A 24,018-nucleotide genomic window follows, 5' to 3' on the forward strand; every position below is an offset into this window, starting at 1 on the left:
CAGAAGAATGAGTGCAGGGACAACCCCAGTCACTACTCCCCCTCCCTCCCTGAGAGCATCACCCTTTTCAATAAGCACTTTGCCCTGCCTGGTCACAACACCTCCTAACTTACTCTCCCTCACCTGGGTCAGGTCAGGCCTTTTTGTGGCCCCAGTAGAGCTGAACATTGGACAGAGGCATTAGTGACATATTGCTGCCACTGGTCACCAACCCCACCTCATCTAGCTTGTCATTGGCAAAGATAGGAAGGGGCTTTTGATAGAGGAAGTAAATTTTTAAGCTGTCATGCCTTTTAATACCTGATGTGACTTCCCAAAGGAAACTGGTCCTGGTACAGACTGATCCTGCTAGTCCCTGCTTTATACCTCTTGGCATCATCACAGACCCTGTTATAATAAACAATGGGTTCCTGGATGCCGGACACTGAGATATGTACTTTACATATATTTTATCATTTAACCCTAATAATAAACCTGTGGAGTGGGCATCATGTCCCTATCTTGTAGATGAGGAAAATGGTTCAGAGAATCTTTGACATTCCATCCTAATTCATATAGTTCATAACAGACCATAAAGGAATAGAACCCAAGTCTTCCTTGACTTTAAGGCAAGTCAATAACCTTACTAATGACCTTATTCACAGAGCTGGGAGGGGGAAAAGAGAAAACAGCATTTAAAAACTTTTTCCCGCACATCCCCATGCTGCCCACAAACATGGGGCAAATACCTATATCCCTCAACGAGCCCCAATTATGATACTGATAACCAACTGATGCATTCAAACTGGGTCAGGCTTACTGTTATGAAGCCTAAAGATATTTCACAAAATTGCATCATGTGTTTCCAGGGGCTCTCATCCCCTGTGGCTTTCCCAATGCTAGGTCTTCCACGAGTAACTCTCACGGCCATGATGGGCTGCCCAACAGCTCCTGACCTTTGGTGAGTGCCTCAGCCTCTGCCACTGGCATTACCTCACTTTGCTCAAAGCTCCTAAGTCAGAGTATGTCATCCTGGAAGTGCAGGCACATTACAGCTGACACTGTGATGATTCACCAGGGAGTCAGCCTCCTAACTGCAAACTACTGGTGTGTTTCACAAGCTCTGCAGAAACACTTTTTCCACCGAGATTACAGATGCAGGTCCTGCTACTTCCTTGCTGGTTGTTGAGTGGAACTTATGCCCCAGACCCTGAGGTCAGTGAAAGGATGGTGACTAGCTCCTGCATCTTCTCAGGCCAGTTTGGCTCTTAGGGATGCTTCTGTTCTTTCCCAGATCAAACCTGAAGCTTTCTGGCTAGATCTCAAAATAAGCCACAGCACTTCTTTGTCCAACATAATCAACTCCCAGATGCTCCACAGTGAGTTATCCGAGCTGTGACTTGTCATTTACTCATCCCCAAACACTGACTGAGCATGGGACACAGGCCAGCCTTGTTCTGCACACTGGTACCTAGAAATGACATGAACAAAACCTCTGGTACCCCTCCCCTCCTGCTGATCTTTCTGCCTCCCCTCCCCAGTTCCTGCCTCAAGGTAGGCAGGAACAGAAAATGAGAGACCCCTATCTAGGTCAGCTGAGTCCTCAAGATGTCACTCTGGCCCAAAAGCTGAGCCATAAAAGCACTGGAATTGTTTGTTAAAACAAGAAATTTGTTTAACTGTGGGTTTTACCTCTGTCCCCTCCTAATCCCCCACCCTTCCTATGACCACAGAGAACTGAGATTTCACTATAATTGCTGCTCAATCACACACCATTAACTTCCCACTTAAGCTCACTTATACCAAGTACATATTTTATCCCCTCACCCACACAGCCAACATGCTAGAGCCCACAAGTCATCTGTGTGCATTTTGGAAATTTTTCAATTATTTTTAATCAGCACAAAAATGTCTAATCCCAATGTTAGCTCTGCCCAGACTCACCAGGTACCAGGAAACCAAGGCACCTGATTAAGGGACATGGCAGATTCCTCACCTGCCACGACAATCTATTTTTGGCTCTCCTTTCATGGGCTGCATCAGCACAAACAGGCAGCTTCAGGCTATCTTTTAAATAGCTGAAGAGCATGTCAAAGTAGAAATTGGATTCAGCACTAAAGCTTCCAGGGATCAGCAGTGTTTAATTTGGGACTTTTCTCCATTTGGGGTGGGATTTTACCTCCGTTGAACATTGTCACTCACCAAGCTCCCCTTGGTGTATGTCTCACCACAACAACACACCCAGGAAACTGCGTGGGAAAGGAAAGGCAGATGGAGGGAAAATAAACAATCTGTGCTTTCAGCAAACTAAAAATTACCTGTTGCTTATCTAATAATAATAATCATCTGCTTCAATTTTTCCAACCCTCAGAATAAATCAGATTTAAAATGTTGATGTGTCACAACATCCAATTAACAGCTGAGGTGTAAATTACAGAGCACAGCTGAGCAAGGTAGGAGAAAAATCACTAGGATGAACAATGGTCCCTAGAAAAAGGCTGAGTAAAAAGGGAGTTGTTAAGAAAACAGTATACACAGTGTTGTGGGGGCCCATCACGGCCTCCAAATTGTGGTTCCCTGGCTTAAGCCCCTGGAAACTTGGCTTGTTCTCCAAACAAGGAATTTGGAGACCTAACAGCATGGGCATAAAATGGGAACTGATCCCTGAACATCTAGTAAAATGTGTCACCCATAATAGGAATTTTGTAAATATTTTTTGGATGGATGAAAAGACAGATTGATGGATGATTGATTGATTGACTGAATGACATGGCTTATGATATATTTGATTCATGTAATACCGAGCAGTGGTATAAGATTCTATATTATATCCTAGAGATCTTTTTCATCTTCTGATATCACCACTCTGGGTACTCTTTCTCTCACTCTCTACTTGGAAAACTATCCCCTTCCTAATATGTCACTCCCTACTCCTTACTTAAAACTCTCTGATATTTCCCCATCCCTACAGAATAAAGTTTAAATGCCCCAACATAACACTCAAAGCCTGACATGACCTAGCACCTGCCTACCTCTCTATCCTTACTTCGCATCCTTCCCCCATACTCTCACCTTCACCTACACTGAAATACTTCCCTGGGCATGACTAGTTCTCCCAAGTCCATGTGTGCACAATCCTCTGTATGTCATGTTTTTCTTCACCTTTCCTCCTTTTCCACACTATACCACCAAAGCACTTTGCTAACTTCCCCTGATCCTTCAAGACTTAACTCAGGCCTTAGTGCCTAAGATTCCCCAGGTGGATGGTCTTCTTCTAATATCATCATACCTGTAACTCTATCATAGCATTCTTCACACTAAATTATAACCATTAGGTTACTTACCTGTCTTCTTTCTCTAGACTGTGGATTCTGGAAAGTAGATTCCATATATTTGATCTCTGAATTTCCAGCCATCATAGTGTTTATAGCATGGTAGGGACTCAATAAATATGAGTGAATAAGTAAATGCATGGAGGCGATGTTTATCTTGAAATAGTACTGCTCAGTTATTAATTTTTTCTTTTCTCCCCTAGGTTTCTGATTCATCAAACCCATTTCTTAATCGAATGCTCAACAGAGACACTATCACAAGGATAACATATAAAAGTAAGTTTGGTTCAATTTTGTATAGCAACTATTCTATAAAGGTTAGTCCTCTCTGAAGGCAGAAAGGCATAACTGATGATCTCCAAGGGCCTCTTTCAGCTTCATGATCCTATAAATCTGAAGAAAGTCACTCTGAAGAGTGAAGGTTGGCTAAGAAGCAGCTCATTTCAAACAGAAGCCCCCAGAGTGCCTTTGTCATCCACGCCTGTCTAAGGCAATAATGATTATTATGATGATGGTCATTATTATCCCATGGATTGGTAAAGAGCTGGGGGACTCTGCTAGCTGACAGACTCTACCATGTCAGCTGGCCACATTTGGGGCTTTGCCAATTATGTGATTGAAAAAGCATTCACCAGGTGGTTTGGATCCAACTTCAAAACATCCAGAAGCCCTCAGCGAGACCACATCTCCCTCTCTGTGTTGTTGGGTCTCCCTTTCAGGTGGAGGCAGGGTGGCATTTTTCTTCATTTACATGTGTGATACGATGATCTAGAGAACTCTGTCCAGTTTCCTTGGGTTTCTAGAGTGTTTTATCCCCAGAATCCTTAAGCAAAAAAGAGGGAAGAGTGCAAAGTTGAAGGGAGTAGAGGGGAAAGGATGCTACTGTCTTCCACAGCAATCCCAGAGTTTGCAAGATTTGGGGATAGTTATGGGAAATAGCACACACCAAGGGAATGAAAGAAAACAGTACAGGAAAAAAAATAACTAATTAGGAGTGACCAGAAAAGTGGAATTCATGTGCCAATTTTGTCCTTAATCAAGGAACTTCTTCACTTTGGCTCTGTTTCCTCATTTGTTAAATGAAGAAGTTGAACTTCAGATTTCTAAGGTCTTTCTAAATCTAGGATTCTGAAACTGATTTTTGCAAATGTAAAAAGCAACACACAAACATTCTAACACCCCACATCCCCTTTGAATATCCTCACTTGGTGGAGGCCACTGGTGCTTCTACCTCCAATGGTGACATGGAAAGACAGAGTGAATGCTTACAGATCTCACCTCAGACTGCTGGAAGGAGAATATGGAGAAACCTTCTCTTGTTCAATTATTCATCAATTCAGCAAGCATTTCCTGCACACCTTCCTCATGACAGCCACCAAGTGAAGCTCCTGGAATAAAAAGATGAGCCGGACACCAGCCCTCCCCACAGGCACTCACTCCCATATGAAGTCACTTCCATATGAAGAGGTTGAGGTTGGGAACGCTGGCGGTGATGAATAAACCTGGAGAATCACCTAGAAGAATTAAGTTATCTCCAAAATCATACCATCGTTCCTCATCAGTACCCCTATGGAGTCCTCTCTAAGTTCAAACTTAGATTGATCAGCAAAGGGAGACATTTCTGTCTTGTGTGCAGATAGTTTGTATAACTGCCCATAAAGGATTATTAGGTTTTTTTTTAACTTTTTTGATTAAAAGAGCCTAAAAATTAAATAAAATGTTTTCACATAATCTTGAATTTGCAGTTTAGAAACCACGAAAAGCCATGAAATCACACATTAAGCCTTAATACACAATCTAAGAGATTGCCAGCTACAGAGTCAATCATTAGTGGGACTTCCCTCCCTGCCCCACCCCCTAGCTCTGGTCTGATTAATATTAAGTGATGTGGTTGCTGTCAAAGATGAAAGCATCTGTATGGGTTTGTGCTATGGGAAGATGGCCTTTCTTATGAACGGGTATCAATTCTGAAGCAAATAGGGGCTAGAGAGCCAGGGTGACAGATCTTGTTGGAAACAATGATGAATAGCAGTTCTGTGGCTGAGGGGAACTTCTACTTCAAGTGAGCTGTTCCTGCTGACTCATCCCCATTGGGTCTGTAGGAACTGAGAAGGACAGACTTTGGCAATAGCTGAAGAGGATAGCAAAGTTAAGACCAAAGACCTCCATTCATTTGTTCACTAAATATTTGTTACAAGTATTTAAAAGTGGTCCTGAGTACCAGGGAATAGAGAGATCAATAGAACATGTTTCCCGTCCATGAGTCCCTCACTCTCTAGTCAGGGAGACAGACATATCATAGTGTTTCATAAAGATTTGTATAACAGGGGATTTTCCAGGTGGTCCAGTGTTTAAGAATTCGCTTTCCAAAGCAGGGGACGTGGGTTCAATGCCTGGTTGAACTAAGACCCCACATGCCGTGGGGCAACTAAGCCCATGCACCATGACTACTGAGCCCGTGCACTCTAGGGCCCGTGTGCCACAACTAGAGAGCCCACATGCCACAACTCCTGAGCCTGTGAGCTCTGGGGCCCGTGCACCACAGCTAGAGAGCCCGCACACTGCAACTACTGAACACACCACTCTAGAGCCTGTGTGCCACAACTAGAGAGCAGAGCCCGCATGCCACAACTAAAGAACCTGTGCACCACAACTACTGAGCCCATCCACTCTCCAGAGAGAAGCCTGCACGCCACAAGGAAGAGCCAAAGTGCAACAATGAAAGATCCCGCATGCCGCAACTAAGACCTGATGCAGCCAAATAAATAAATACGTGTTAATTTTTTTTTAAATTTGTGTAACAATTACAATGTATTAAAAATAGGAACAGAACTCTTTGGGATCATAGAAAATCTGCCTAAAATTCATGGCAAGGTTATACATAGCGATTGCTATTCAAATAAACACTGAATAGATGAGTAAACATTTGGTAAGAAAATAAAGCAAGAAAAGAGGGAGGGAGGGAGGGAAGGAGATTCCAAGCAGCATATACAAAAGCAAGGAGAGCATTTAAAGGACTCAATAGTTCAAAGGAAGGAACTTTGCCTTCATCAGCTCTTCCTCTTGTGCCCACAGCACATCCAATAAACATTAATGATGGCCTGAATAAATGGAGAAACGAATGGCCCCCTACGGTAACATTGACAGGGGCAGAAGGAATTGCAGGAAAGATGGTCTTGAGTCAGATCTTGAAGGGTCTTGAGAACAGGCTAAGGAGTTTATGCAGAAGCATATTTGAAGAAATGCCCTCACTGCCCTAGATATAGGCTCCTAGAAGTGGGACTAAGAGAGAGCAGGAGCACCCCCTTCTCTTGTCCCCTCAGCTATCTGTCAGGGCCAAAGGGAACTAAAGCAAGATAAAGAGACCCAGTATGGGGAAAGATAACCGCTTTACATCCTTAATCACAGGTATTTTGTGCTTTTACACTGTTGGGGAATAATGGAGGTATTCCCAGGAGCACTTATCACATACCTGAAGGAAGTAACACTGCAGGGATAATTATTGGCCCGACCTGTGGGAATGGCCTAGACACTGTGATGCCCAGGACACTGTGGCTGAAAGGGATTGATTTTCTCAGAAAGAAAGCACTAGCACTCTTCCTTCCAGCTGAACGCCCCAAGGCAGCCAGCTCTTGGAAGGTGGGCCAGCAGGCGGCAAGAAGGGGAGTTTCTGACACAGGAGTCATGCACGAGGACACAGCCAGCGGGTAAGAAACACAAGCCTGGAAGTCCCCCCTCCCCACCGAGGCTCTACAGGAAGCAGCAGGTTATTCATTGGCCCATGAATTCTGGTAGAGACAAAGACAAAAACACCTGCTCAGGGGCAACTATCAGAGTACCCTGCTTTCATACTTTTAAGCAAGCAAGAAAGAAGTGGGTCCCCACAGCTGCCGCCCAAACACACTACCCAGGGACAACTAACCTTGGCCCCCAACCAGCCGGTTCTTCTGCTGCTACCCAGAACTACACCCCAGCATATCTTCAGTCTGCCACACTCACGCAGATGTGGTACCCACTCTGCAAAGTGCTCAGCATCAGGAACAAGGAAGAGATGTTAACCAAGCACTTTCTGCACTCTAGGCTCTGTGCTAGAGCTTCATGTGCAGCACCTTACCTGGTGCTCACAAAGTCCCATCCTCAAAATAGGTACAATTGTTATCCCAGTTTATAGATGAGGAAAGCAAGGCTCTAAGAAGTGAAGCCATTTGTCAAGGACACACATCTAGTGAGTGACTCTATTAGTCAGCAACTTCTGCATAATAAACAAGCATTCAGGGATAGGCATTGATTTCTCACTACTGCATCTGTGGGTTGGTTGGAGTGGCTCTATAGTTCTGCAGGTCAGTTAGGGTAACTTGGCTCCACAAAGCTCTTATTTTTCTGGGATCATGTACTTCTTATGCTGGGGGTCAGAAATGTGTGAGGTTTCTTAAGACCTAGGCTTGAAACTCACACACTGTCACTTCTATCCATTTTCCACTGGTCAAAGCAAGTCACATGGCCAAGCCCAACATCAAAATACTCCCATGGAGTTGGTGCTGGGGAGGGAGTGAACATTTCCTGAACAATAATTTACTCATCCATAGTGGGAGACCAAACATTCTATGATAGGTCCTCCCGGGGACTTTTCTATGCTCTTACTTTCCTACTGTCTTCCTCCCTAAGGAGCAAGGAAAGCTAAGCTCTGAGGTCTTAAAACCAGTTGTAATGCTGATACTTTCACATTACATGAAGCTTATTGGCATGTTCTTCTCTTAATTCCAACTTTAGTTCAGTTTGAAGAGCCATCTCTTTGCTTTTTGCACTTGTTTCCACTCTGGAAGGGACATAAGTTATGCACAGAACTTGTGGGAACGTTAAAAGTTCAGGCTTATATCATCCTAAGCCCCCTGCAGCTCCTGTCTCTTCCTTGGCATGGGACTACCAGTGGAAACCACTGTCATTCAAAGGAACACAGTGGCACTGCCATTATTAAGCACACACAGAAACCAGAGAAGGCATAGAGATTGGTACTAGATGGGTCAATCTTCCCCATCAGTCTTTCCCTTGGAGGCCATTTGTAATGAAAAGTCAATCTAAGACTCTGAGCAGAGGGTGACATGATCTCCTGACAAGAGGATCTCTCTGTTTGCTTGGATAGACTATAAGGGTATGAACAAAAGTTGGGAGATGATTGTAGCAATGTTGATCATGATCAGGCAAACTTGGGGGAGGAGAGGAGAAATGATCGGGTATATTTTGAAGGAAGAGCCAAGAGATTTACTGACAGATTGGGTGTGTGATATGAGAGAGAGGAGTCAAATATAACTAAGGTTTTTATCCTGAGTAAATGGAAGGAAGACTTTTCAATCATCTGAGATGGGGAAGATTATGGATGAAGCATATTCATGGGTAGGAAGGGAATCAGAATTTCAAATATGTTAAACTCAAGATGGGCATCAAAGAAGAGGTGTAGAGTAGGCAGTTGGATACATGAGCCTGGATTTCAGGATACAGAACTACAGATATAAAAGTGGAAGTCATTGGGATCCAGATGGCATTTAAACCTGGGTGAGATCATGGGAGAGAATAAATAGAGAAGAGAGGCGGACATATCCTCACTTTTGAAAGATCCCCATGACTTAAGATTGTAAATCATTTCTAAAGATATCTTTTAAATTCTACCCTGGAAGAGGCTCTGGTATGTCTGCCTCATCAACTGGCTCAGGAGGTACAAAGAGGCAGGGGTAAGCATAGAAGAATGGGGTAAAATCGCTACAAAATGGCAGCCAGTAAGCACACAATCCATTTGCTTGATTTGAACATACATTAGATGACTAGGGAGAAAAAAAGGAATTGTGCAAAACCATTCTATTGAGCCAGTTGAGAAAATCAATGCCAGGTAATCCATAAAAGAAGGAAAGAAGGAGAATCTTGTCAAAAGGACTGGGAATTTTGGAAGCCAACATTCTCGTAAAAGCCACTATACTTATGGGACACAATGTGTTCTAGTGAAGAGATATAGAACTAAGCAGACCTGGGCTCCTGGCTCTACCACTTCTTTGCTGTGTGAATTCTGGCAAGTTTCTTAACCTCTCTGAGGTAATTTCCTCATCAATAAAATGAGGATACTAATACTGACATTGAGAGGGTTGGGATGAGGATTAAACAAGGCAATGAGTCAGTTGCCTGGACATTGACTGGTATAAACCAGGTGCATAATAACATGTGTTTCTAAATTATCCTAATGTATGTTGTGGTCCAATCCAGCTTCCTGGAGAGGGGGAGGCAGGTCACTATAAAACTAAATAAAAGTTATCATCAAGGTGAATGCAATACAGGGCACACAAAAAACAGAGCTTGTTTACTCTAATGAAACTCAGCTCCTGCGTGGGACCCGTGCAGTGGATGGCAATAGCCTAGTGAGCTTCCACTCTCTTTGAAAGCTTGGATTTCATATGTCTGAGCAAATCTTATAAAACACTCTCACTAACCCAGACTGACGATGGAAAAGACCAGCCTGAATTAATTTCAGGCTGAATTTAGAAAGTCTTCTAAAGAAAATCCATTTTATTAAAGTTAAATTTGCCTTCAACAGATTAAGGGTCAAGACTGAAATCATGGCATTGAAAAATTGATTTTCTGGAGGAGATATTCGTAATTTACTTGAAGTATTTTAATTGTTTAGTGTAGTATATTGGAACAATGCCAATATCCCTCCATTTTCCTTGTGTTAATTAATAAGTAGGCACAGAGCCCCAATTACATAAAAGGTGACATTCTTATCATTTGATTATCCACTTGATTTCATGGGGCCAGCATTATTTTTTAAAGAATATTTATATTTTCAAGTGGAGCAAAGAACCTTCTTAAATGGGTAAGAGGGAGTTGTTATTAGAACAGTACATATAAATGAATGCTTTCTTCCAGGGTCCTAGGACAGTGGAGTATTTTAGTAGCTTCATTCTCTTTCAGTTTCATATACTCCATTCATTTCATAGACAGTAAATACAGTGGAGAACTTCAGTCCAATAAGAATCCAAAAGATTATAGATTCCAAATTTTAAAGGGTCTGGTTATTGTCTTAATACGTATTTCCAGCAAGGAAATAAAGGCACACAACTCAAAGTGTTTGGAGGAAAGCTTTCAAACATAGTGTTTTGAGCCCTTTAAAAATATTTTTTTCAGACTTGCCTGTCTATAACTTTGCTTTAGTCCCCCCTACCCCAACCCTGACTAAAACATGAATGTGTAGGGAAGGATAGACCAACTTGTAACTGCCTTATACTTCTCAGTTCCTTGGGAAGTGTTCTGTGCACTCACTCCTCAGAGGAACACAGTGTTAAATGTGATGAACTATCACCAGGGAGATTAAGCATGTTACCCCCGGTGACTTTCTCTATGCTTAATTGAACTTTGTTTTCATTTCAAAGGAATGGCTTTGGAAATATTTTCATAGAATGCAAAATGCAGCATTCCACTCCCCATGTTACAATCCAAGTAGTAACTATAGTCAGCAAGGAGAAGGAGCATCTTACCTCCATTGAATCCAGTTCTCGGAGGCCCTCTTTTTCATTTTTCATTTGTATAAAATGAAAAATCATATTACTTTATTCTTTAGCAATTGCTTTTTTTCATTTCAGTTGAATTTGCCTCAGATTACAAGAGGAAATGTCATTCCATATGAGAAAATTGCCAAAGAGTCCCATATTAATCAGAAGTTAGTCCAGTATTAATTTCTGGAACTGCTGTGCCTTTTTCTCACTGGCATCATTCTCTTTGAATGGGAACTTCATAAGCAGGAAGCCAGGCAATGTTAAGTCTCATCAATGTCACATAAGTTAACACGATGCATTTACCAGAGACTGCCATCGAAGTTCAGACTAAGGGAAAGATTCCCCCGCTATGTGATACTAGGCATTTCATCACGGTGTGTTTCAAAGAAAGAAAGAGAGAGAGAGAAGGAGGGAGGTGGGGGGAGGGAGGGAGGGAGGGAGGAGGGAAGGAAGGAAGAAAGAAAGGAGGGAAAGAAAGAGTCATCTTGGGAGTTGTGTCCAAAACTAAGAACTCAGTATAAGATAAGGCATAGATTCAGCAAGAGCATGTCATAAAATCAAAAGCACAGCTGTTAACTTCTCCAATCATTTGAAAGAATAAAATGGAGCTATTAACTGTGCATAAATATTCTCTACCTACTTGTTATCCAAGGGGTCTTCCTGTGATGTAGAGGTATATCCAACACGTTGAAAAAAGTACAACACTGTCATACCAAAAATTTGACGTACAGAAGAAAAATTTATCTATGTAAGCTTGTTTATATTGAAGGATATTTGGGGGTCTATAGATTATTTTTTTAACCTAAGATGACTTTAGCAGTTATCCAGAATACTCTGGTGCCCACAAGTAAGAGGTTACATGACTTATCCATGAAGAAAGAGTAAATTACTGGCAAAGTCACAGTTGGAACTTAGACTTGAATTAAGACTCCTGCTTGAAGTCCAGGGCTTTGCCCTCTATATGATGATGATGATAGATAGAAGATAAATAGATGATAGATAGATAAATAGATAGACAGATGATAGGAAACCTCTCTATAAAACTACCCTTGAAAATGTATTTCATGCCATCACTTCCTTTCAGTAAACATCCTTAAAACAAGCAGAGGCATGCATGATCAGCCTATTGGCCTCTGAGCTTCACCCCAAATTTTTATCTCTCTGTTTATAAACAACTCTGACCTCTAGATCTTTGTCATCCTTACTAATGAATAGAGCCTTGAGAATTTGGAGAGCAGAATCCATCTTTCAGGACATTAGTTCTTGGGCTCCTTTCTGTCTACCATGACCAGAGGATAACACTGACATGCACAAACTATTAGTTTTCTGCTGGCTGCTGCATGGACAAGGCAGTCTGTGGGTAATAATTACTTCCTGACCTGGTAAGCCATGGAAGACACCCCAGTGTTCCTTGACACTAGGGCTGAAAACTTTCTTGGGTCCCACTGCCTCTTTCCTGTCAAATCCATCAAGCAAGTCTCTGTGGGGAGAAAAGAAGACATAAAAAGGTAGTCAGTAGTTCTCAAATTCCAATCCCTAAAAGATAAAACAGTGATTTAATGGCAACTTTTGAGGCAGAATGGTGAGTCATGAGGACAAGTGTTATATGTTAAATGCACACATTACAGTTTCAGCAATGTAAACGCACAGGTGTGTTTGGTGCAGAAACAGTAACATCGCATGGAGACAGGCAACAGTCTCCGTCTCATTCTGAGATCTGGGATATGACATATTTGGGAGTAGTGGTGAGCAGCATGTATTTAAGCTAATGGTTTAGACTGAAGCCTCAGAGATTTTCTCCCTTAATCTGACAGATGATGTTGCCTCTTCCTCCTTTATTTTCTGTCCAGAACCACCAGCAGGTGAAGCTGCTGGGCAGAAACCATTTCATTCATTCATGCAACCAATGTTTAATGAGCACCCACCATGTAGTGGACCCCATGGTAGGGCTTAGGGAATCAGAGATAAAAGATGGAAGCCCTTCTCCCAAAGAATCTAAGAGTTTACTGGGACATTCAAATAGGTAAGTTAATTATTGGCAAGCTAATTCAGTAAATATGGTGTAAAAGGAAGGCACTAACCCAGTGGGGGAGAGCCAGGAAGGCTCGGGGAGGCCAATCAATGGTTACCCCAGGGAAGCTGGGCAAGGACGTTAGTATTGGTGAGTACTTGCCATGTGCCAGGCAGGCCCTGTGCCAAGTACTTGAAAAGTGTGATCTCATTTGTTCCTCAAACAACTCTGTGAAGCAAGTACTCTGTCTTAGGCAGGTCGGCCTGCTATAATAAAGCAGCATAGACTGGGTAGCTTACAAACAACAGCATTTACTTCTTATAGGTATGGAAGGATGAAAATCTGAGATGACGGTGCCAGCATGACTGGGTTCTGGTGAAATCCCTCTTCTGTGTTGCAGAATTCTTGTTGGATTTTCACATAGCAGAAAGAGAGTGAGAGAGCCCTCTGGGGTTGTTTTTAAAAGGACGCTAATCCCATTCATGAGGGCTCCACCCTCATGACCTAATCACCTCCCAAATGCTCTGCCTCATAATATCATCACTTTGGGGATTAGGATTTCAATCTATGAACTTGAGGGAGACACAACCATTCAGTCCACTGTCCACCCCAACCATCTGCATACTGAGAAACTGAGGCTCAGATGGTTACCTGCATGCCCAAGGTTATGCAAATGGTGAACAGCAAAGCCAGCACTGAAACTCCAGTCTGAGACCAAAGTTCACATTCTTCACACAGGGGTTTTTCCAAGTTCTGTAGTGTGAGGAAATTAAAAGGGCAAAGATGAAGTATGCATATTAGCAGATTCATGGGAAGAACAAAGTGGTGAATCAGGACTGTGGGAGGGTAGAAGCTGCCATGTTCTGTGGTAACCATTGCACATCTCACAGGCGACATGGGTGAAGAGGAATCTCCTGGGAGGACCACAGCAGCAGAGCCTGGGATAACAGCACAAGAGTGTTTTGGAAGCAGGTTTTTACCCTGCTATGTGGGTTAAATCCATGAATGTAACCTCTTGCTCCTGGCCTTCCCCCTGATCCCAACACACACACACACACACACACACACACACACACACACACACACAACTCTGTCCTCAAATACAGATGAAACACAGAGGCTAATTATAGTTTCAGATAAACATAAATGTTCTTTTTCTTTACTCTAGTCATGCCTGGAATGCCCCTCACTCTATGGTCTCCTTCCATCTCTCCTCCCCATCACCCCTAATAAAATAAAATACAATAATAGCAGACACAGACCTACTAGATAATGGACTTGAAGATACGGGGAGGGGGAAGGGTAAGCTGGGACAAAGTGAGAGAGTGACATGGACATATATACACTACCAAATGTAAAATAGATAGCTAGTGGGAAGCAGCCACATAGCACAGGGAGAACAGTGCTTTGTGACCACCTAGAGGGGTGGGATAGGGAGTGTGGGAGGGAGGGAGACACAAGAGGGAAGAGATATGGGAACATATGTATATGTATAACTGATTCACTTTGTTATAAAGCAGAAACTAACACACCATTGTAAAACAATTATACTCTAATAAAAATATTTTTTTTAAATACAATAATAGGGCTTCCCTGGTGGCGCAGTGGTTGAGAGTCCGCCTGCTGATGCAGGGGACACGGGTTCGTGCCCCAGTCTGGGAGGATCCCACATGCCGCGGAGCGGCTAGGCCCATGATCCACGGCCGCCGAGCCTGCGCGTCCGGAGCCTGTGCTCCACAACGGGAGAGGCCACAACAGTGAGAGGCCCGCATACCGCAAAAAAAAAAAAAAAATACAATAATAACAGCATGCTAGAGTACCCAATATGCTCTAAGTGCAAGCTTGGTTAAAAAAATGACATTGACCTTTAATAAAGATGTGCCAAATGCTTCCTTTTCTCATTCAGCATGTTAATCTTCAGGCCAAGCCACCATCAGAGGAAAGATCATTAAGTGCAAATTTGATCATGCTACTCCTCAGCTTAAAACATTTCCGTGGCTCCACATTGCCTACAGGATGAAGCCCTAAGTCCCAGCAGCACAGAGAAGGACCTTCTGGGTGTGGCCTGTACTGACCACCCCCCAGCCTTATTCCTCACAGCACCCCTTTCCCTGCATCTTACCCATGCACCAGCTGTCCTGGGTATGCGCTGCTCAGTGTCTTTAGCTTTCTTTACTGTGACCACCTACAGTGCCCTTGACAGCCACCCTTACCAGCCACACACTGATTACCTCCTGTTGTTCAAGATGCAGTTCAGGTCAGCTCCTCAATTAATCCTCTGCAGTCCCACCCACCCCCAGGCATAACTGACAGCCTCTCAATGTACCCAGTGCAGATATATATCACTATCTCTGTGGCTTCTTGCTGTATTCACTTACATTATGTCCTGCTTGCCTACACCTAGCTTAGTGCCTGACACATACTAGGGGCTTGAGAAATAGTTAGAGCCAAACGGTGGCTACTCAACATAAACTTGTTGTGTTGACACCTGATCTAACTTCCAAAGACCATCACATCATTGTGTACTCTGAGCACCACAGTTCTGTCATGGAACCATCTGATTGCACAAGTCAGAGTACAGATACAGCCCAGCCATATTCCAGTCACTATGTCTCTCTTGGGCTTGTCTTGATTCCCTGGTGTTTTGATAGAAAGTTAGAAACATTTAAATGGAAAGAGAAAAAAAGTCCTTGTTCCTAGTGTTGGTCTCCTAATCCAGCTTGACCAATCTCTCTCATGGGCATTTTGTGGACAGAGCCCTGGAGAAGTTCAGTTACCTTATAAGGGTAGGCAGAGGCCAGGATGGACAGTTTAGGAGGAAGCAGGCTAACAGTGGTTTTATTTACATTGTTCCAAACCACTGGATCAGTTGACTTGTCCTTAACTCAGTTAGCAAGCAGAGGAGCTCTGAAATCCAAATTTCCTTGGCAAAGATGGCTCTTTCTTATCAGAGAAACTTGAGTGAGCAATTTCTGGAGGAAGATATGGGGAAGGTAAAGGACTTTTGCCCAGGAAAATGGATTAACAGCATTAATGCTCAGGATAAGTAGGTACAGCCTGGGCCAAGATGCATTTATCATCAACACCCTGATATTAGGGTCAACATATTATATATATTTTTTGCAATTTGTTATCTGTCTCTTCAGCTAGAATGAGGGCAGGCATCTATTCTTGTTCACTGCTCTACCCCCAGAGGCTAATCCGGTGTCCAGCGCTGAGGTACCTAGTGAACATTTTTTGAATTAATGAATGACTTTGGTCTGGAAGTCAGGTGAGCTGGATTCCACTTTCCACTCTGCAGTTACCATCTAGCACTCTGACCTTGGGCAGGTCACTTTGCCTCTCTGATCTTGAGTTTCTTGTCAATGAAGATGTTATTATATGCCTGACCAATCTTACTAAGACAGTATGAGGTTCCAGCTGTATGTGAAAGTCCTTTTTTACCATTATACATACACAATACTGAATTTGAGAGATTATATCAACCACCAAAGAGTCAGTCCTTTCCCACTGGGAGTTGAACACATGGATGAGAAAATGTATGTGAACCTAGGAGGACTGGAATAGCAGGTCTTATCCCTCTGCCAGCCAGGCTTTGGGTCCCTGCCATGTGTTCTCCAGGCTCCCTGGGCCAGCCACAGTTGTGGACACTCAAGACTCCTGAAGACATAGATTAGAGATCACTGGGGTACAGAGAGCAATGGAAGCCATGAATGTAGATGGGCTTTGATGAGAATATAGACAGAAGGAAGAAAGAGCCTTGGACTGATCCTCGGGAAATGCCAACACTGAGAAAAGCAGGTAGAAAATAAGAATCCAGCAACAGAATCCTGGAAGGAATGGCCAGAAAAATAAGAGTCCCAAGTATGGTGTTTTAGAAGCCAACAGAAGAGAGAAAGAGTCTGCAGAAAGAAGGGAGGAAGGATCATAAGAAAAGGAGGAGAGAAGTTCACTGAAATTTATTGACATTTGAAAACTCCAGTATATTATAATTTTATAAAAATACAACCAATGCATTGAATTTAAAAATCAGAATGAAATATACCAACATGTTAATGGCAATTGTTTTATATGATCAGAGTTATTATTTTCCTCTTTCTTTTTTCCATATAGTCTTATATGTACTTATGTTACTTTTATAATTGAAAAAGTATATTTAATAATAAAAGATATATGAGTGTGAATACCTCGAATAGGTATAAGACAAAGGGTTATCTGTATGGTCTTATGGAGAGGAGAGCCACAAAAATGAAATCAGTTGTTGAATTTAACAGTTGAATCTCATGGTAGGATTTGGTCTGACTTACTTTTCTAAAAATATTTTCTTAATGTTCTCTTAATTAAGCAATGTTAATAAATAAGAATGGTGACCAGGCAATGTTTTAACAGGTCCTAAAGCCTTTAACTGTGTATTTCATTATGACTATAATGTTATGGGCCCAGGTATCAGGGACCATAACCAAGGACTTGGCTCTTCCTATTGTCCTTGTGGTAGACCACATTACTGTTCACCAATATTCATTGTCTCATCCTATGGGAGGAATGTGCTTCCTTAAATCCCTAACATCAGCCTTGGCCATATGATTTCTTTGGCTATCAAAATGTTAGCAGAAATGACATGTGCCAACATGTGCCAGTGTTTTAAGAACCAACATATGTTCCACCATGCTTACTTTTCCTCCTATCATTGTGAATCACAGGGTCTAGACAGCAGCTGCTCTGATAGTCTGGGTCCCAGAGTATGGACAACAATGACATGAAGCAAGCTCTCAGCCAACATAGAATGGACGTGTATCTGAGCAAGAAATAGACCTTTTTTGTTTAAAGTGATTGTGATTTGGGGAACTATTTGTTACTGTAGCCCATCTTGAGAGTTATAGTCTTCTGGAATCTGAAAAGAAAAAATGTTATCAGCAACATCAGCACTTTCTCAAGAAATCTAATTCTTAAGTCTTTTTTTCTCTAGATGATGCATATTTACTACAGGGACTTAATATAGAGGAACTATATCCAGAGACCTCTAGTTTCATTACTTATGATGGGTCAATGACTATCCCACCCTGCTATGAGACGGCAAGTTGGATAATAATGAACAAACCTGTCTATATAACCAGGATGCAGGTGAGCTTCTCTATGGTCTTTTAGCTAATGGGAAAGATGATGTGAAGACTGGCTGGGTTTGTGGGGTGCCTATTGTATTAGTTTGCTAGGACTGTTTTAACAAAGTACCACAAATTTGGTGACTTAAACAACAGAAACATATTGCCTCACAGTTCTGGAGGCTCTAAGTCCAAGATCAAGGTGTCTGCAGAGGTGTTTCCTTCTGAGGAAGTGAGGAAGAATATGTTCCATGCCTCTTCCCTGGTTTCTGGTGGTTTTCTGGCAAACCTTGGTGTTCCTTGGCTTGTAGGAGCATCACCTCAGTCTGTCTTCATCTTTATATGGCATTCTCTTAATGTCTGTGTCTCTTTGTCCACCACCACCCCCACCACCCCATAATAAGGCCATCAGTCAAATGGGGTTACAACCTACCCCAATCAGTCATATTAGATTAGGGTCCAACCCAATAAGCTCATCTTAGCTAATTATATCTGTAATTACCCTATTTCCTAATTAGGTCACATTCTGAGGTACTCAGGGTTAGGACTTTAACTTTTTAATCTGGGGGTACACAATTCAGCTCATCACACTTATGTTTAAAGAATCAGCATCTGGGGTTTCCCTGGTGGCACAGTGGTTGAGAATCCGCCTGCCAATGCAGGGGACATGGGTTTGAGCCCTGGTCTGGGAAGATCCCACATGCTGTGGAGCAACTAGGCCTGTGAGCCACAACTACTGAGCCTGTGCACCTGGAGCCTGTGCTCCGCAACAAGAGAGGCTGTGATAGTGAGAGGCCCGCACACCATGATGAATAGTGGCCCCCACTTGCCGCAACTAGAGAAAGTCCTCGCACAGAAACGAAGACCCAACACAGCCATAAATAAATAAATAAATAAATAAATAAATAAATAAATAAATAAATTTTAAAAATCAGCATCTGGAAAGGCTTTGCATGAATTAATTATAGATGCACCCTACCTGTTTGAGTGAGAAAAGACAGCAGGGTTAGTTCCCAAAGTGTGCTCTACAACTCTAGTGCTCAAAAGGCAGAGCAAAATGGGTGGTTTGGTCAAATATGTTTGAAAAAGCTTTATCAGGGAACTCTCTTGCACTGTTAGTGGGAATGTAAATTGATACAGTCACTATGGAGAACACTATGGAGATTCCTTAAAAAAACTAAAAATAAAACTACCATATTACCCAGCAATCCCACTACTGGGCATATACCCTGAGAAAACCATAATTCAAAAAGAGTCATGTACCACAATATTCGCTGCAGCACTATTTACAATAGCCAGGACATGGAAGCAACCTAAGTGTCCATCAACAGATGAATGGATAAAGAAGATGTGGCACATATATACAATGGAATATTACTCATCCATAAAAAGAAATGAAATTGAGTTATTTGTAATGAGGTGGATGGACCTAGAGACTGTCATACAGAGTGAAGTAAGTCAGAAAGAGAAAAACAAATACTATATGCTAACACATATATATGGAATCTAAACGTTAAAAAAATGGTTCTGATGAACCTAGGGACAGGACAGGAATAAAGACTCAGACGTAGAGAATGGACTTGAGGACATGGGGAGGGGGAAGGGTAAGCTGGGTTGAAGCATTGACATATAGACACTACCAAATGTAAAATAGATAGCCAGTGGGAAGGAGCTGCATAGCACAGGGAGATCAGCTTGGTGCTTTGTGACCACCTAGAGTGGGATAGGGAGGGTGGGAGGGAGACACAAGAGGGAGGAGATATGGGGATATATGTATATGTATAGCTGATTCACTATACAGCAGAAACTAACATAACATTGTAAAGCAACTATACTCCAATAAAGATGTTAAAAAAAATAAAAATAAAGTAGAAAGAAAAAAGAAAAAAGAAATAAAAAGAGCTAAATTGATTTCATTTCTGGGAGGTTTCTCAGGGTCTTTAGAATGATATACATGTCAGTCTCCAAGAAGAGCCAATATGATATGTAGCATTTCATAAACATACTTGAATGTGGGATTTTTTAGAGCATCTCACAGTATTCCTTGTTGGGCTGTATTCCTAGTATTTCTCAGAACTGAATGGGAACTAGGAGATCTGGCCTCTGAGGTCAGCTTTAGTAATGGCTCCTTATGAGCTCCTAAGCCTGTTGCCCCACTTCTGTGAAGTGAATTCTCTTCTTTATAATGAGGGGGGTAAATTACATGAGTCTATTCTATGATTGCAAGGATCTATAAAAACTCAGAGGAAAGATAAGCAAAGGAAGCAAATCCAATCTCCTTTACAGGATATGTATTTACAACCCAACAGCAATTTGAACAATTTGAAGTACCTGATGCTGTCTGTATTTACTGGGACTCTTAGTGAGTAGCAACCCCCTCCAGCTAACTTCAGCTTAGAAAAAGGATTTCTCCATGAGATACTGGGTCATCTTATGGAATTTAAGGTCAGAAATTGACATCAAGAAGTCACTGGAATCAGAACCCCAGAAGCCCTTTCTCTGTGTTCTCTCCTGCTCCCTCCTGCACCATAGCTTCGTTCTCCTCTACTGCCAGAGAGTCTTCTTTAGCTTCACAGTCCTGGGTGGAACATGGCTGCAAATATTTTAGTCCAGCTCCTGATCCTGATATTCACAGAAAAGGAACTGAATTAATCCAGCCTAGTTTAACTCTGACTCCTGGACCAATCACTGTAGTTTGAATAATACCTATGTGGGAGAATAATTCCCTGAATTACTGGACCCCAAGGTGTGATAGAAAGAAGCGACCCTGGAGAACACCCAGCTGGGTTTCCTCCTTTGACAGACAGTGTGTCATAGGACAGAAGAGAATCACTGACTTGTTCAGAGGCACACAGGAGCCAGGGAGCTTGAAGAAATGCTCCCTCCAAGCATGGAGGCATCAATGGGTTGTACCCACTAAACCCATGAATCAGGGTCTGTGGAGGCCTCAGGTGCCGTTTCCGACACAGCTGGCACTGCCCAGGTTGGTCACAGTCTACGTGGTCTTACTTTTTTCCTGGTACGGGTGGATCTCACAGCTGTTTCTCTCTCTTCAGATGCATTCCTTACGCCTGCTCAGCCAGAATCAACCATCTCAGATCTTTCTGAGCATGAGTGACAACTTCAGGCCTGTCCAGCCACTCAACAACCGCTGCATCCGCACCAACATCAACTTCAGTTTACAGGGGAAGGACTGTCCAAACAACCGGGCCCAGAAGCTTCAGTATAGAGGTGGGTTCAGTGGCTCAGAGGGAAGTGGAGACAGGCCAAGCCCAGTCTTCCTGCTCACATCTACTCTGAAAGGTCAGGCACTATCTCCCATTAGAGGAGTCATGAGTATTAAGTGACATTTACATGGTGCTTTTCTATTGAAAAAGTCTGTATTTCATAAACAGAGACAGAGATCAAATCTTTAAATCTCGTCTGGCTCAGGCAAGACAGCATTTTCATTGCCTTTTTACAGAAGAGCCCAGAGAGGCTGATTTTCCCAAAGTTACGTGTTAAAACAGGACAGATAGAAGCATTAGCGCTTTTAGTTATATACGCAATAGACCCCTTTTCCCCTAGAAGGTGAGCAAATAATTCTGGATGCCAGGCCATTGGGACCCAATGAGGTGTGTGTCTGAATGCATCTTTTTCTAGTGCTATGGCCCTAGAAGTGACTATAGTTCCTACTAGAGGGGACATTCAAGATGCCTCCCGCCTCCCATAACCCTCTGGTCCACACCCAGCCCTCTCTCTTTCCTTCTACACACTAAGTACCTATTGATCATTGTCATGAACTCTCAACATGGAAAGGAAGGTGGAGGAAAGACAGTGTCGTGGAGATGCCCCCAACCAGGAGTTAGGACACCCAAGTTGCTGCCATGGCTCTGACACTAACAAGCCATACACACTCAACCAAATCATTTAACCCCCGGGCTCTGGCTGTGTCTGAGAGAGAAAATTAAAGACAGAAATGTGGAGGAAGGTGGAGAGATAAAGTGGAGGGTAGAGGTGGTAGCTGCTTCTAAAGCTGCCTGGTAACATCCATAGTCCCTATATTTAGGCAGCACATTATTGTTTCAAAAAGGCTTCCCTATCCAGGCTCTCATGTGCTCCTCACAACAATCATGAAGTAGATGGAATAGGCAAACACCCAGAGTGCCAACTTTTTCTGCAAAGGGCCAGATGGTAAATACAGGCTTTGTGAATCATAGGGTCTCTGCCGCACTCTGATGTTTTAGGGTGAAAGCAGCCATAGATAATATGTAAATAAATGGTTGTAGCTGTTTTCCAATAAAACTTTATTTACAAAAGCAGTTCACATCTGGATTTGGCCTGCAGGCTGTCATTTGCCCACCACTGGTCTAAAGCAACACCATCCACTACAGCTTTCTGAAACGATGGAAATGTTCTGTGTCTGCATTGTCCAATAGGGTAGCTACTAGCCACATGTGGCTATTGAATGTCTGAAGTGTGGATAGTGTGACAACGCAACTAAGTTTTCAATTTTATTTAGTTTAATTAATTTAGATTTATATTAGCCACATGTAGCTAGTGACAACCCTATTGGATAGCTCAGGCCTAGAGGTTCATAAGAAAGTGGAGAGGGTAGTTGGGATACATACAAGTAAGCAGACATTTAGAAAACTACCCCTTCCCCTTTGGAGTAAGCCCCCCAAACTGTGTGTAAATTAATCCAATTATGCCTTGTTTTGTGTTGTTTGTGTGTTTTGTTTTGTTTTTCTCTCTCTTTTTCCAGTAAATGAATGGCTCCTCAAATAGGAAAGTAAGCCAAGAAGAATCCCACCTCAGTGAAATGCTACAACTGTGAACTGACGTAACCTAAACTGTCCCCTTCTTTCTTCTCTTTCCTTCCCTCCCTGAAGCCTCATTCACTCTTTGGATTGGCCCTTTCTTCATGAAAATTGTCTGCAAAACCTTGGCAGAGGAATATATCTCTTACACACACTCACAAATACACACACAAGCACTCACACATACATACACACACATGCAAATATATCTACACACATACACACTCACACAGCCCCCAAGATGGGAAGTTAAATTTTAGAAACAAAAGGCTCATTCATAAGGGGTCTTAGAAGAAAATAACCAATTAACCTGATTACAATTTTGATACTGTTTTCCGAAACAAATAAATCTACCCAATGAGAATTATCAGCCTTGTATATTACAAAATTCTTCCAAAAGAGAGAGAGGAGAAAGCACAGCTCTGACGGCATCAAGTGGACTTCTGTTCTTTGCATCAAGTAATCTCAAATAGTGTCCTAGAATCCTTTATGGGTGCTGGTGACAGGTGAGCCAAGACAAAGTTGGCCAAGGACACATTTCTAGATTGTGATTCTTCTGTTTACTCAACAATTTACAAAGAAAAAAGGACAGACATTGAATAGATACACATTGTGTATATATATATCGCCACAGACTATTAAAAAATGGAATTATTAACGCTCTTTGTCATGTATGTGTAGTAGGATTTGCCAAGATCAGATTGATCCATTTGTTGTTTCTTATTTTCCAAAGGTCATACATTGTGTTTGGTTATTGTTAACAGCTCAATAAATGTGTTTAACAAGTTAATTTCATTTTTCTGGCTTTGGTCTATTCTCCTTCCTTGCAGGCTAAGCCCTGGCTCCATGCAACTGCATTCTTTGGTTTCATTTGTTCCTTCATCTACGTGTTTTGCTCATTTGCAGCCAGTTTTTACTGAGTTTGTGGCAATGGGAATGCATTTGCTAAGCAAGTATAAATTTAACTCCACTCCATGGCTCGATCATTCATATGAGGTGAGGTTCAGCCTGAGATAGTAGGCGACAGATTTCTTGCATTTAAAAACTGCCACCGCCCACCCCACCCCACCCCCGTGATGCTCCCTTGAAGGAATGCACTTTGTCTTGTAAATTATTGGGAAAGGGGTGTCTTTTCTCTCCAGGTGCAGCTGGATCTCACGAAGTACAAAGGAATGCCTTTCTTTTCTTGTTTATAATGGTCACTCACTGTGTTTGGTTACTGTCAAGAAATCAATAAATGTGTGTAACAAGTTATCCAGTACC

At 42.4% G+C, this 24,018-nt stretch overlaps 1 protein-coding gene across 1 annotated transcript in view; it reads left to right on the plus strand.

The window, feature by feature from the left end:
- Positions 1–23,266, plus strand: part of CA10 (carbonic anhydrase 10) — a 525,448-nt gene extending 502,182 nt beyond the window's left edge. The window contains exons 6-9 of the mRNA XM_082604264.1: positions 3,515–3,587; positions 17,824–17,978; positions 21,013–21,187; positions 22,701–23,266. Of these exons, the coding sequence (XP_082460390.1) occupies positions 3,515–3,587; positions 17,824–17,978; positions 21,013–21,187; positions 22,701–22,723 (426 nt within the window). The 3' untranslated portion in view covers positions 22,724–23,266. The remainder of the gene's footprint in view (positions 1–3,514; positions 3,588–17,823; positions 17,979–21,012; positions 21,188–22,700) is intronic.
- Positions 23,267–24,018: the final 752 nt, after the last annotated feature.

Source organism: Mesoplodon mirus, assembly GCF_964341445.2.
Source record: "Mesoplodon mirus genome assembly, chromosome: 18".
Taxonomy (NCBI): domain Eukaryota; kingdom Metazoa; phylum Chordata; class Mammalia; order Artiodactyla; family Ziphiidae; genus Mesoplodon; species Mesoplodon mirus.